Raw genomic sequence first — 15,873 nt, 5'->3', positions numbered from 1 at the left:
AGCAGCAATATTAAAAAAATATTTTATTGAATGCTTGATATAACATATAAAGCATTATTAATTTTTCTGAGGAAACGTCCATAATTGCTTTAAACGATAAATAATGCTTTTTATGTTGTTGGAATTGGAAAATTTCAATTCTTTTTTTTACTAAATTTTTTTTTATTAGTATACTATACAGAGCTTTAAATTAAACATCAATTCTAGACGATCATATTATTTTTTGTGTAAATATTTAATTGCCGTGATTGCGGAGAATTGCATTAACTTTCTTTGAAACAAAAATATATACAATTTTGGAAAACTTGTTTTTATTGAAAAATAAAAGAAATGATTCTGGATAAAGTCTATTCTGCTAGACTTGGGCTGCACTTGATAACAAAATTACAAGATTGTATCGACGCGCTATCAGTCGGGAGATTCGAGAACCTTGATATAGTTGAATAATCAGTAGATAAATGGTAGTAAACGGATGTGCAAGAGTAAAGATCTATTATAAAATACTGATATTCTTACGAGAATTCATATTCATCATCTTTATTAAGATTTAAGTGATTAAGGCTCGATTGCATCAACATTATTTTGACTTTAAGTGAGATTTAAAACTCTCTTTCTTTCTTTATAAAGCTGAGAGAAAGAGATAAAGTTTTAAGCCTCGCTTAAAATCAAAGTAATGTGTTAGTGCAATCGAAATCTAAGAATAAGAAACTGATTATATACTATTGATTTTATGATTAGTTTATTAGTTTCATAGATGTATATATGTTTAAAACTTAATAATACTCTGTGATTTTAATGTCTAAGTTTGATTATCAATAGAAATGATAATCAAACTCAGACATTAAAATTACAGTTTTAAATAAATATCGAGTATTATTGAATTTTATAATTGTGGAGAAAAAAGTTATAATTCTGCGGCAATATATGAGATACTATAGTATAACAATTATGCCATGCATAATTATTTACGCAGCATTTATATGATAAAAAAATCATAAATTTAATTATATATTATTTAAATATTTCTGTTAATAATTAACAAATTTATATCGATTGTCAATAATGATATCGTTTTTCAATTACATCTGGACTCTCCTGCACTATTGATAATCATAAAAATTTACCAAGACCGTTTCTGTTAATAGTTATATCTCGTCGATGATTAACAAAGTAGATCCATTTTCGATTTAGGAACTACGTAGTTATGTATTGGCGCGATTTACATTAAAAACTTAAAAAGAACAATTTTAACAATTTTATAAAAAAAATAATTTTGATAGCAATTTTATTAAAAAAAAAACAATTTTAATAGCAACTTTATAAAAAAATTGAAAGCTTTATAAAAAAATAATTACACTTCACATGCTTTTAATTGGGTTTTATAAGTGTTTAAAGAAAGATTCTGAAAACATTTGTAACAAGAAAAAAATTAATGAAATTTTATGGCTATTATGCATAAACAATAATTACGAAAATAAATATGAAAACATTTATGATGCCATTTTATACTAAAATACCAATTTTAAAAGTTATTGAAATATATTACATTTTTTTCTCTCTTTAAGTAAATAATTACAATTAGAAAATACTATAGCTACGTATTGATGATAAGATCGCATTCAGATATAGATCGAGTTTTTTGCATATGCGCAGTGAATTCATTAGCAAAGTATCGACAATATTTTGCGCAATATTTAAACATTATTGAAAATAAATGGAAAGTTACTGTTTTGTTTGAAAGTTATAAGTTTTGCTTACCAGTTTGCGTTGCGATGTCACGCGTCTCAGCGTCAAAGCCGATCCGTCCTGTGCCTGTCATATTCTATAAATGAAAAGTGAACACTATTAATATGATGAAGCGACTTTGTCTTGCATGATTAATTTCATGCGCCAAAAGCGATGCGGCAGTGTTACACCTCATGATTTTCGATCGAACGAGTATTGTGAAATATATGATTCGAACAGTGTATTTATATATATGAATCTTCTGTATGTATATTACGTGATGGTCAATTATTGCAGTAAATGATAACAAATGCAAAGTTGTAGGTTCGCTTACCAATTAAATGACTAACAATTCCATTCGTGGCATTCATTCTGTAGCTGATGAATGTCCGCCGCGTCAACATGTTCTGTAAATGAGAAATAAATGCTATTAATATGACGAAACGGCTTTTTTCCCGTACTATCAACTTTGCACGTCAAGAGTGACGCGACAGCAGGCGGCGCGATGCAATGCGTGTCTTACTCTTGGCGAATACCGAATCTTGTATATAATTACGTGATAATTAAATATTGAAATAAGCGACAAATACAAATTTAATATAAATGTTAATTACCTCTTAATCGAATCGCGTTGCTATTTGTTTCGGAACTGATTAATCTCGTAAACCCGCATTTTGCCGCGTTTTGAAAGTATTACGTAAATGTAATCAAACATGGCGAAGAGGTTCGTCTCCCACACGATCAACTTCACGCGCCAAGAATAACGCGATAGCGGCAATTAATACACACCCTGTTCTTGGTGAATACCGAATCTACAATTACGTTTTGAAATATCGTAATAAGTAACAAATACAGATTTAACCTTAGCACTTGATCGATTCGCGCTGCCATTCTCGGAGCCGGTCTGTTCCGTGTTCGCCGTCGGCGTCACTTTTGGCGCGTGAAGTTGATCGCGATTCGCGCGCTGGAGATGAAGCAATTTCGTCCCCAGTGCGCGAATCGCGATCAACTTCATGCGCCAAATGCGACGCGACGTAACGGCGCGGAATCGCGCTAAGTATACGTCTTAATTTTTGGCTGAACAAATATTGCGAAATACGCATGTAACTGAATTATCATTATATTGACTATTACGCATATATTTAAATGTTATGGAAAACTGATTATATAGCGTGACATAATATTATTTAGATTGTAAACGATTTAAATATTTTAATCATTCTCAAGATATATAAATCACAATCTTAATAAAGCACACAAAAGAATTGTATTATTGTGAAGAGTATGGTATATACTTATACACCCGATAATATACCACGATTTTTAAATCTCACTTTATACTCACACAACTTGCATAGTCGCATAAACATATGCATAAAGCAAATTATCTGATCATATTTTACATACATTTTTATAAGAGAGAACGTCGAAGAGTCGCTTTGCGAAAGTGCGCAGGCTAGAGATGGGCGATTCAGATCGATCTTTTGAAGAATCGATCTTTTTGATCTCGATTTTCGGTTTTTTGGATCGATTTCGTATCTCGGTTAAATTTGTTGATCAATTCTTTCACGGAAAAATCAAATCAAAAACTTCGATTTTGATAGCGAGTGGCGCTGCTAAAATATAACTAGAGTCTCTAGAGATAATGCTCGGGGCCAAAAGTCAAAGTCCATCACTGGTCTAGTTTCCGAGAGTTTAATCCGAATCAGAATGTAAGAACTAATCAACTACAGTCGAACGACAGGGAAATGCTCGACTGTAGTTGGTTGGTTCTTACATTCTGATCCGGATTAAACCCTTGTGAAATAAAGGATTCTGATTGGTTGATTTTCTTATGTCTCATGTTTTATGCTTATGCGTACAGACCGGTATTTATAGTCGATTCTTGCATTTAAGACTGTACAGTCTTAAGATGTCATAAGTCAATCCAAAGACTGTATTAGCATCTTAAGGCATTATTTAAGATAGTTTTAAAATAAAAACGGATTATGAATATCGCCCCACGTTTTTTTTAGCATTACGCAATTGGCAGCCTTAGTCTCTTATCGACATTTATAGACAGAGACGGCGGAGATTCAGAGAGAGATGCTTGCAAATTGCACACATCAAGTTACTCCTTCCACCATGCTTAAAACTCCTTTTTAGCTTTTTCGGCTCAACGGAGTTCGCACCAACTTAGGTTGGAAAATGTTTGGCTATTGGTTGACGTTACATGCTCTACTAATAGGAGAGTACGAAACATTACATTAACCAAGTTGATGCAAACTCGGTCGGGCCGAAAACGCTATTTGTCTCGTTTTAAAGAAAAAGAGACAGACAAAGAGAGTTTTAAGCCTCGCTTAAAATCAAAGTAATGTTGGTGCAATCAAACCTAAATGATCCATAAATTACATAATTTATATTATACTTGCTAAAGCAATTTAGCACGTCATTTAGCACTGCAACTAACGTGAACTCGCACCACATCTATTTTCGCATATCTATTTTCGATCTATTTTATCATCAATACATAGCTACGTAGTTTTCAAATAAAAAATGGATGTACTGGCGCTAGTGTATGGGTGATTCGACGTCTACATAAAACATCAGGATGGCCCCTCAGCTCAAGTCAGAGATTTTCAATGGTTCTTAAGTTTTTCTCTGGTCATCTCTGGTGTCTCTGGTGCCGGTCATCATTATTTCACGGGTCGAGAGCCGCGAATAGCTGTGAATTCGTCGATGGGCTTACTTAGCCATTTAGATCAACAAAACTGCGCGAGAACCGCATTTCTGTTTTGAGTCGATCAATTTTCTCGGTGAAAATATGTGGCTAGAGGAGTGCGACAGTTTCGCTGAGCTATGCCGGGGATATTTGCCATATTATCTTCTAATAGTTTTGCCGATCTTTATCATCATCTCCCCGGTGAACCCGGTGACCGCCTCTCATGAGTTTCCCGTGTTTCGTATGCATCAGTACGATCTGCACGGAGTTCCACATGGTAAGACATCAGGTTTATCAGTGACAATCTATCTGAAGATCGACATCTCGATTCTCAATGAAACGTACTGATAATGTTTATTAGGTTGCCGAAGCGCACCCATTTCCTTGGAGGCGAGGTCTCTAGCTGGCTGGAGTACCTCTAGACACTGCGTCGTTGCGAAAATACTGGATATTACACCGTCCGTCTTCCAGTCCATTAGAAGTAAGGCTGGTGCATTGGTGATTGTTTTACCCAAGAAAATAAGTGAACTTACGACAGAAGAAAAGCAAGTTAGTAATAGGATTAACACTTTACTGTATTCTAAAATATTTATTTTAAAATAAGGATGTAAAGGCTTAGGGCTTGGTTTTTTCGAAAAAAAGTCTGTTCTTTTTAGTTAAACTTCTTGCACAGTTCATCTTTTCTCGTTTTATTTCTAATATAAAATTACAAAAAGCTTATATAAAGAGAATAGAGGCTTATAATTTACATATACTGGTACAATAAGGTAGAGTAAAACAAATATAGTCTATTTCATTTCACTTATTGGACCAATGTATGCATCAAAGGTTCAAAAAACTTTGAAAAAAAAAAAACAGTTTTTATAAATTTTTGTTTATTACAAGTTAAAGTAAATTAATGATATATTAATTTTAGCACATTATGAGTCTAGAAGAGTCGATGATGTATGGTTCTGAGACGATGATACCAGTGTACTTTGCACCATGGCATTCAGAACTTCAAATAATTTTAGATGATATTGCGGGTGGTTTTATCACGGATGAAAAGGCTGGTTCGGCAGCGGAAGCTATATACAATTCAATTTCAGCTAGTGGTTACCAAGTGGTAGTAACCACTGGGCAAGCACTTCCTAAAACAGATATTAAAGTTGCCACGTTACATGGTAAATTAACTGGAACTGGTACGGAAGAGAAATTACCTACCATAGCGATAGTGACATATTATGATAGTACTGGTGTGGCACCTGTAAGTGAAATGAGCTTCACTATTTCTTACATTATTTATGATATTCATAAGGTTTGATATATATATGCTTATATATATGATGCTGTTGTAGGAATTGTCATTCGGTGCGGACAGTAATGCTTCCGGTGTAGCTATGCTACTAGAAATAGCAAGACTGTTCTCTGCTTTATACTCCACTGGTCGGACAAGACCACAATATAACCTTGTTTTTATCACAACTGGAGCTGGTAAATTAAATTATCAAGGTAGTAAGAAATGGTTGGAAGATCAATTGGATGGAGTTGAAGGTTCTGTTATACAGGTAATTCAATCATAATATTAATGTTATGAATAATTTTTTCATTTATTTTTATTAATATTATAATTATAAATTGTCTATAATATAATTAATATTTGAAATTTTTAGGATGCAGCTTATGTAATATGCCTTGATACAGTTTCCGCTAGCAATAATTTATATGTGCATGTGTCGAAACCGCCTAAGGAGAATTCATCGGGTGGTTTGTTTTACAAAGAACTTAAAACCGTTTCGCAATCATTCAATACTGTCAATGTTGATGGTGTGCACAAAAAGATAAATCTTGCAGAAGAGACATTAGCTTGGGAACACGAAAGATACAGCATTCGAAGATTGCCAGCTGCTATATTATCTACATTAAAAAGTCACGAAGATTCAACTCGAACTACTATATTAGATGTCTCTAAAGACGGACAAGTAGATAGATTATATAAGCATACCCAAATTGTATCGGAAGCATTGGCGCGTCATATATATAACTTGAGTTCTAGTCAAATATTTGTTGGTCCATTGGTACGTTTATTACTATAATTATTACTGTATTTTATTTTTATGTTCTTAGTCGTATTGTCTTTTTATTTTAAATATAAGAAAATAAAATATTGGAATATTTAAAAAATATTAGAGTATATTAAAAAATAATTTTATAATTCTAATTTGTCACGCACGCACACACACGCGCGCGCGCGCGCACACACACACACACATATTTATCAATTAAGTATTGTTGAATATTATTTATGCAACAATATATATGCTTTTAAATACAATAATTAATCTAACTTTCTTTACAGGATGTATCAAAAGAATCACTCTCTTTATGGTTTAATTACTTTGCTTCTCAACCAAGAGCAGCATCATTATTAGCAGATAAAAACAATTTACTAGTTGGTACTTTGAAAGAAGCAATGGCGAGATATTTGGGGGATGTGAAAGTTACTTTTCACACTCCTGATAAACAAGATCCAGAATTTGTGTTTTATGATGTTACAAAAGCAATTCTGAATGTATATAGGTGAAGTGTATTTTTTATATACGTATTATTATGTACCTGGTATTTTTTATATACATATTTATTCATAATTTATGACACTGATTATGTAATATGTAATCGATTTTTATTTTATTTGTAGTGTAAAACCGGCTGTGTTTGATCTCTTTCTTACTATCGGCATAAGTTTGTACTTGGGAATATTGTACATGATTGTGCATAATTTTCCACATGCTTATGCTCTGGCAACGCGACTTTCAGCAAAGAGCAAGACGACGTGAACCCTATTTTTACAAACAAAGAAATCTGAGCCTTTTTTTGAATATCAATATCCAGTAATGTTAAATAATCGATTTATATTGTAAGAAAGTTGACTAGTTCTTAAATAATTTCCTCTAAAGTACTCCAAATCTATTATATATATACTTATGCGTATTTATAAGTATTTGCTAGGGGAAAGTTAAATCCAAGTATATATTTATTTGTATGTGTGTATATATTTATTTTATGAATTTTTAATTATAAAATAACTATATTATGCGTATTTAATCTTTGACTATAAACACATGGACTATTAGTTCCTCATTTTTTCTATAGGAAATGCATACTCTCGGTGTCGCCGAACTGAAGTTGGCTGAAGATTGTTAGGCTCCACCCCGAACAGTAAAGATTGGCAGGTTTAAATGTGAAAGTTGCTTTTTGTAGTAAACACCGTTACTGGCCGTTCTTGTTCTTCTTCCCTTTCTTCTTCCTCTTCTTCTTCTTCTTTTTCTTTTTCTTCTTATTTTCCCCTTATTTGATTTTTCGACTCAAGTACAGAATCACAGTATCAAATTAATGGATTCTAAAATCCTTTGAATACTCTGCTCAAGGAGCAGAGACCTTTACTGACCGTTGCACACCGTAAACGTGCATATACTATAGTCAAAGCTACCCACCCCCACAGAAAATTACTGTCCGGGACGGAGCCTAATCTTCTAGCTTGGCGACACGTATGAAATTGACTACTGGCGGCAGTCCATGTCAAAGTTTATAATGCTCAATAGCATGTCGGTGTCCTTTGTTAACTACTTCCAGCAATAACAAAATTTAGTACACGAAGAAAAATTAGATTTTCTTATAATTAGGTGCTTTCTAAGTGTTGTGAAAAGTGATAAAGACTGTAAGTTATGAACGATCAAATAGTGAAAGTGAAATATTAGACTACAAGTGAGAATGTAAAAATTGGAAAATTTGTTATATGGAAACATATAAATAGCTATAAAATCTAATGTAACATATCTAATAACATTTTAAGTCTGCATTTATCAAAGATGATAGTAATCATTGATTTTAACATTCTAGAACATGAACTAGAAATAAACTCAAGTTTTTGTTTTAATGATTAATCAAATTTTCTGATCTCATGTATTTAATTTATTGTTGCATATATAAAAATATATTTATAGAAAAAGAGAATATAGGAAAAACATAACTTCATAAAAGATAAATATATGTATACCATACATATACATATATATATATATATATATATATATATCTAAATAAAATATATACACATATATGTAAGTTCAACCAAAAAGAGTAGAAAGTATTTCAACTTCAATTTCAATTAATTAACTTTAATTTTAATGGAATGTTATGGACAGGAATGGAATGTGTAAAAATTTTCTTTATATTTTTAAAATCCGTACAAAATTTTTTTGGTTGATCTGTAGTATAGAAATAAAATTTTTTAACTTTATAATTTACTTTTCTTCCTATTGATACAAATAATTTACAAACTGTGACAATAATTTTTTTATTTTAATCTTTAACATGAAATGAATGTTTTGACAAAGTATTATTCATAATCATTTTTGCTATGGAATTTAGCAACTTTAAATACAAAGCGCCTTCCCGGTCCGAGTGTTAAGATGTTGAACTACTATCTAATATACATTCAATTAAATTAAATTAATATTTCAGAAATAAATTGAGAGCCGATGAAATTATCGGATTCACACAATCAATCTGAAACAAATAATCCCCCCAAATTCTCCCAAATCTTAAAAAACTGTAATAAACTTATTGCGAAAAATATTGCCTCGGTTCAATATTTTTCGCAATAAGTTTATTACAGTTTTTTAAGATTTGGGAGAATTTGGGGGGATTATTTGTTTCAGATTGATTGTGTGAATCCGATAATTTCATCGGCTCTCAATTTATTTCTGAAATATTAATTTAATTTAATTGAATGTATATTAGATAGTAGTTCAACATCTTAACACTCGGACCGGGAAGGCGCTTTGTATTTAAAGTGGTAATATTTATATAGACGGTCTTGTTTCCAATCATATTGTTTATGGAATTTAGAATATATGCGATATGTTAAAGAAAAAAAAATGGAGTACTTAATGTGTTATTATAAATTATATAATAAAATACTATAAATCAAATAAATAAATATAAAGGTATAAATAGAAATTAAGAAATTTACATAAAATTATTTCAAAACGGTAAAAATGAAATATATATAAATTGAGAATAAATTTTGTTTAAAAATTTTTATTATATATATAGTATGTATGTACATACATATGTATATGCATACGTATATGTGTATATGTTATATATGCCCTGTTAATATATTGATTTATTCCTTAAAGCTAAAAAGAGATTAAAAAATCACAAAATATTTAAATTTGATGAAAATTTTGCGTTTCGTAGAACCTGCAATTTTACAGTATTAAGTCGCTATTTCATTTGTTGTGTTTTTGTCGTATGATAAGTTTTTCAAGCCTGTTGTTTGGCTGTAGGATAGATAGATCCGAAGACCTCTGTCCTAGATACATTTGTCATACGACAAAAACACACAAATGAAACAGCACTTTTGTATAAGATATATATTTATAAAAAATTTACTGATAAATCATATTGGAAAATGATAATTGAAATTGTTTAATAAATCCATTTAGAATTCTTTATTTTTATGCCATCATCTATGATTGTATTTGTACTAGTCTATTGAAAAAACATCAAATTAAAAATTTATATCATAATATGTTTTGCATATGTCTTGTTAAATGTTCAGACGGAATTGTGCAGTAATAGTTCGAAGATATCCTTAGTGCGATATGCTATTACATCTGAAGTGTAAAACCGGTTTGACTACTTTAAGACCATTCTATGGCATTTTTTTTTCTAAATATATCAGTTATCTGCCTGCATCTAACTAAGTCCAAACTGGTAAATGATTCTGCGCGTAATATGTACAACAATTTTAAAAGTATGTTTATTTTTATAACTTATTTGCAAAATAGTATTTAAAATTGTGTAACTTGATTTTTCGTGTAGTTTTCAAATTTCAAGATGTCAAACGGATTACTAGCAGGACAAAGAGTTCTTTAGTTGCTTGCGTACAGTCTGAATTAGTAGCTGTAGTCAAAGCTGGTACATGGAAAAATGAGCGCATAATTGCTTCGCCTCAACGAAAGGAAATCACACTATCAAATGGAAAGAAAGCGCTCAATTTTTGTGCCAATAATTATCTTGGTCTAGCGGTAAAACGGAAACAATAAATCAATATTAACACTAGCAAATGCGCAATATGAAATTTTTGTAAATAATGGAATATAAATATATTTTTTATAAAAATTGGATGATGCGAGATTTTATTAAATGTAGGATAACAAGGATGTTATCAACGCAGCAAAGATTGCACTGGATAAATATGGTGCTGGTTTGAGTTCCGTAAGATTTATATGCGGGACACAGGAGATACATATTGAATTAGAGAGGAAAATTGCCAAGTTTCATGGCAGGGAGGATACGATACTTTATGCGTCTTGCTTTGATGCAAATGCTGGTATTTTTGAAACTTTATTAACTACCGATGACGCGGTAATAAGTGATGAGCTAAATCATGCGTCTATTATTGATGGGATACGATTGTGCAAAGCGAAAAGATATAGGTAAATCTTGTTCAGTTAAGATTCGTCAGCCAAGTTTTTCTGTTACTGTTGATTTAATCTGTTAAGCTATTCCCTTTTCATTTCAAGATATAAACACAGAGATATGACGGATTTGGAGAATAAACTTCAAGAAAGTAAGTCAGCACGATTGCGTCTTATTGCAACTGATGGAGTATTTTCCATGGATGGTACTATTGCACCATTATCGAAAATAATCGAGCTTGCAAAAAAATATGACGCTATCACATTCGTAGATGATTGCCATGCCACAGGATTTTTTGGTAAAACCGGCAGGTATTTGCAAGATCTCACATCTGCTTACGATTGATATTATTTTCCGATTTAATTTAATTTTATTTCATTGTGATTCAGAGGTACAGAGGAATATTTTGATCATCTGGGAGACATTGACATCATTAACTCTACGTTAGGAAAAGCTCTTGGAGGAGCGGCAGGTGGTTACACAACTAGTAAAAAAGAGATTGTAAGTTTGCTAAGACAAAGAAGTAGACCATATCTGTTCTCGAATTCAATACCTCCATCTGTAGTTGCATCGGCAATTAAGGTAAAGTGTTGTGTATCATACTTATATATATAATTACTCAGCGTTCCTGTAAACAGTATACATCTTAAAACATTTAAACATTTATAATTTAAATTAACATAACGTTATTAGGTGATGGATCTTATAACGGATAGCACAAAGTTTTTGGATCGTTTAGCAGGCAATACTGAGCATTTCAGAAATGCGATGACCATGGCTGGCTTCACTATCAGTGGCGATAATCACCCTATCTGTCCTGTTATGTTAGGTGACGCAAAATTAGCAACAATATTTGCTGATAAAATGATGGGTATGTATATATTTTCATATAAATTATAAAATCTTTTCATTTAAATTATAGAGTCTAAAGGAATAAAAACTATCAATGACAAAATATATAACAGTTCATGTTGTGTTATTAAAGTTTTATAATTTATTCTGTCACATTGTACGAAAATGGTTTTTATAGGAAAAGGAATTTACGTCATTGGATTCAGCTATCCTGTAGTACCAAAAGATAAAGCAAGAATACGTGTTCAGATTAGCGCAGCGCATACGACTGAAGATATAGATCGTGCTGTGAATGCTTTCATACAAATTGGAAAAGAATTTGCGGTAATTTAATAAATATATTTTTGATAACATCACCGATAAGAATAATACCTCGTCGGTAACAATAAACAAAAACTGAATGATTGATTTCAATATGCTAAATGATAAGTTTCAGTTTCTCCAATGTGTTGTTTCATATATTATATAAATAAATAAATCGTAATATTAATGCTATGTGTTTAAACTGATTTGTATTATACAAATTAGATATTGCAAATATATAGTGCATGCGAATGTAACATTGAATTTATTAACACGTGCAATAACAAATATCTTAATCGAGCAGTATATTAAAGGTGTACCTTTTTTTTTATACAAATTTCCAACGCGCGAGGTTGCAAGTGTATAAAAACCTTGAATTAGGTGTAAAGTGTTATATTGTTATTAAACATTTATTACATAAATGCTAAGGTTTGTACGGTCTAACGAGATTTTCCGAAAATTCCCTGACCTGTTGAACTCCTCGTACTTCCCTTTCTAATAACGGAAGCTTTGTAACGTGAAAATCTTCGTAAAGATCCATTATCTTAAAAGGAAAAAAGTATTTAATTTAGCTTTCGAGAATTTTATCTTGTACTTTATCTGATTTGTGCTTTGACAAAATGATAAAATATGACTAAAATTTAAAAAAAATTTCGAAAAATAATAAATTTCAATAATATCACTCATAAATACAATATTAGTTACCTGATCTAAATATTTATCTTGAATTTTATGCCTTGCAAGACACAGCCGACAAGGAGTATCTCCTTCTTTTAAAAATAATAGTTGGTTCACTACAATATTATGGGTATCGATACCATATTTTGTTAATTCTTGTACAAGTCGTTCTGTCTCATAAAGCGACAAAAATTCTGCTATGCAAACACATATAAAAGTCGTTTGATCAGGATTTCTGAACTGTTCGTTAACTTGCTGAATGACGGCAAGCATATCTTCCATTTTATTAGAGAATGTATCCACATTAAAATCCGTTAATCCCAACAATGAACTTATCTATAATAGAAAAATCTTTTTTCAATTTAAATAATACAGGAACAATATTTGATATACTTGATAAGTATTAATTTTTTTTTAGATCAAATAATGGATTAATTCTAACTTGTGTGATAAAGGGACTAATCTTCATTTTTAGACGCATCAATTTTCCCAATCCTTTTTCAATCACTTGTGGAAACGATAGTAGCCTTAACGTGTGCCCAGTAGGTGCAGTATCAAACACCACAACAGAAAAGTTCATTCCTTTTACAAGCCTAGAATCATCATATAAAGATATCAAAATAAAAAACGAAAATAAAAAATATATTTCAGATGTATCTACGATATTAGTTCTACTACAAAGAGAGCTTATTATATTATTAGTATTTCATAAAAATTAAGAAATATAAAAAAATTGTAAATTTACTTCATAACTTCCGCATAACTCATTGCCTCATCTATACCAGGAAATGCACTGACAATTTCATGCATAACATTTTTGCTTAATTTCATTGCTTCTCCTCCTGAAACTGCACATGATATGTCTAATGTATTTAATATAATAGACACACTATATAACTATAATATAATGAGTATATAACATAGTAGAAAATTTCTTTAAAACTTTGCAAGTAATATATTATTTCTTTTACTTCAACTGCATAGCAATTATTGTAATATTTATTACTATATATCATTTTATTTATATATTAATTTTAATTATATATTTTATATATATTTTGTTCCAATATTTGATAAATTATGTTTTGTATTATTCATAATTCTTAACAAAACTGTTTATCTAAAATGACTTATGGATGTTGGACCAAAATAAAAGTGTTTCAAAGACAAACCTGTTTCACTGTCAAAATATTCTTCTGGTAATTCTGTAATGCCAACATTAGGGTCGACCTCCATTGCAAATAAATTATCAAAACTCTTTACCTTAGTAGGTACTTTGCTAAATTTCTGATCAAATGCATCAGAAATATTGTGCGCTGGATCTGTAGATATAATAAGTACACTTTCCCTAACTTTGGACAGCTGTACTGCCAGGGAACAACTGTAAAACAAAGATTTAGATTAGTCTAACTACTTTTTTATTTAAAAAGTAGCAATGTATATGTTGGATACATAGTACAAGAACATTTACTTTATTGTAAGAAAAATCCATAAAAAAATAATATTTAAAGAAAAATCTAATTGGTTTATTGCAGAATATTTTTCATAATTTTTTGAAAAAAATATCAGAGATTTATAAGAATAAAATTTTGTTATATTAAAATAATTATGTGAGAATAATATATATATAATTATTTATATATATATATAAAATTCATATATAATATATAATTGTATATCTAAATATATATATAAATGTTATATAAAATTATATAATTATATACATAATAACTTTATTAAGTGCAATGACACGACAGAAAATAAAGTAAAATTAATGGACGCAATTGCACACAGAAGGCGAGGCTGCAGCTGATATGCTGATCTGATGAGAACATACTCATTAAACGGGATTTTTTATTGATTCCCATCACCGGGATTGACTAACGCGACATTTCCAGGTTATGTATACCTGCAGGTTGTCTTTCCGACTCCGCCTTTGCCACCCACGAATATCCATCGTAAAGAATGTTGCTCGATCACGTTCCTGATAGAAGGTTCGTACTCCTCCATCGCCTCCTTCTCGGCAGTACTCATGTGTTAATGATGATAATGCGTAACACTGGGAGAAATTTAGTACATAATTCTTAATAATCGTCGCGTATGGTCGCGTAGCGTATATATACACAGGGGAAAATATGAAAGTGAAAAGCACAATCCTATACTAATAAAGCTCGCGCACAACGTGGCGCGTCATTAAATTGCCAAGATGTGTTCGTCACAGGTTACACCTTTTGCACTTCGCATATATCTTGTTTTCTCTCTCTCTCTCTCTCTCTTTTCTCTCTCTCTCTTTCCTTTTAAAATATGTGAGCGTGTACAAGTTCCAATTTTAAAAATGTAGCAAAAAAACGCAGCTTTTCGAAATTTTATGACTTCTACTCACTCTAATTAATATAACTTATTATTATATTATTATTATTCATTTGACCAGGGGCTAAGAGCCCCTGGTTAAATATCGGTCTTTTTTCTATTGCTAAAAAAAGTTTTGCATCTAGAGAACAAGTTTTGTTTACCGGCCTCAATTCGTGCATATTCTTTAACTCCAAAGTTCACCTTTGGGTCATAAATAATCTAAAGTGTGTACATTTTCTGTAACTAAAAACAAATTTTTTTTTCTTTAAAACTTCAATTAATTCTCGGTTGTATGGCGAGAATATTTCACAAATTATTAAAAAAAGAATTTAACTCTAAAACAACATATTAGCTCTTAATAAATATGATTTTTGATACCTTTGTTCTAAATATTAATAATATTATATATTATGTTGTCTGTAATGTTAAATAAAGAACATTTTCCTAATAAATTATAAATTTTTTTAACGCAACAGCAATAATAAAATCCATTGTTTTAAAATGTAAATGCAATATATCTTCAATTTATAGCCATTCATGTATATTAAAAAAACATCATTTTTAGGTTTCTTAGGTGACTATAAACTTTTTGAACAGCCGACTTGAACTTTTTTTTTCTTGTAGTTTATAATATCAATTTTAAGCAACACTGCACACATACTTTCTAAAGATGTCCAAATATATGTAAAAAGTGTTTAATAATTTATGTATAGGTATACTTATAAAAATGATGAAAATTAATCCAAGACACGAATGATCGAACGTGTGTATTAAGAGTATCCAAAACTAAT

The 15,873-nt window shown here is 30.6% G+C and overlaps 3 protein-coding genes and 1 long non-coding RNA gene across 4 annotated transcripts; 2 read left to right on the top strand and 2 right to left on the bottom strand.

Moving 5' to 3' along the window:
- Positions 1-1,763: 1,763 nt before the first annotated feature.
- Positions 1,764-2,652, bottom strand: LOC108748308. The gene is made up of 3 exons (XR_001939299.1): positions 2,588-2,652; positions 2,060-2,132; positions 1,764-1,822 (listed from the first exon to the last, which is right to left on the bottom strand). It is a non-coding gene; the product is annotated as an uncharacterized LOC108748308 (long non-coding RNA).
- A 1,709-nt stretch (positions 2,653-4,361) lies between these two features.
- Positions 4,362-7,262, top strand: LOC108748394 (nicalin). The gene is made up of 7 exons (XM_018486544.1): positions 4,362-4,703; positions 4,788-4,975; positions 5,343-5,672; positions 5,764-5,973; positions 6,079-6,483; positions 6,765-6,985; positions 7,104-7,262. The coding sequence occupies exons 1-7, from the start codon at positions 4,529-4,531 to the stop codon at positions 7,240-7,242; spliced, it is 1,668 nt and encodes a 555-aa protein (XP_018342046.1). The 5' UTR covers positions 4,362-4,528; the 3' UTR covers positions 7,243-7,262.
- A 2,758-nt stretch (positions 7,263-10,020) lies between these two features.
- Positions 10,021-12,147, top strand: LOC108748395 (2-amino-3-ketobutyrate coenzyme A ligase, mitochondrial). The gene is made up of 7 exons (XM_018486545.1): positions 10,021-10,229; positions 10,298-10,503; positions 10,628-10,914; positions 11,002-11,208; positions 11,287-11,479; positions 11,591-11,768; positions 11,928-12,147. Exons 1-7 carry the CDS (start codon positions 10,130-10,132, stop codon positions 12,080-12,082), a joined length of 1,326 nt encoding a protein of 441 aa, XP_018342047.1. The 5' UTR covers positions 10,021-10,129; the 3' UTR covers positions 12,083-12,147.
- A 131-nt stretch (positions 12,148-12,278) lies between these two features.
- On the bottom strand, positions 12,279-14,764 carry LOC108748397 (ATPase ASNA1 homolog). Its single transcript, XM_018486546.1, has 6 exons — positions 14,640-14,764; positions 13,903-14,111; positions 13,476-13,578; positions 13,173-13,323; positions 12,758-13,066; positions 12,279-12,596 (listed from the first exon to the last, which is right to left on the bottom strand). The coding sequence occupies exons 1-6, from the start codon at positions 14,762-14,764 to the stop codon at positions 12,477-12,479; spliced, it is 1,017 nt and encodes a 338-aa protein (XP_018342048.1). The 3' UTR covers positions 12,279-12,476.
- Between the last annotated feature and the right edge of the window lie 1,109 nt (positions 14,765-15,873).

The sequence above is a fragment of the Trachymyrmex septentrionalis genome, unplaced genomic scaffold (assembly GCF_001594115.1).
Source record: "Trachymyrmex septentrionalis isolate Tsep2-gDNA-1 unplaced genomic scaffold, Tsep1.0 scaffold22, whole genome shotgun sequence".
In the NCBI taxonomy this organism is placed as follows: Eukaryota; Metazoa; Arthropoda; class Insecta; order Hymenoptera; family Formicidae; genus Trachymyrmex; species Trachymyrmex septentrionalis.
Note: the sequence above shows the minus strand (reverse complement) of the source record. Positions and strands in the feature narration are given on the sequence as shown.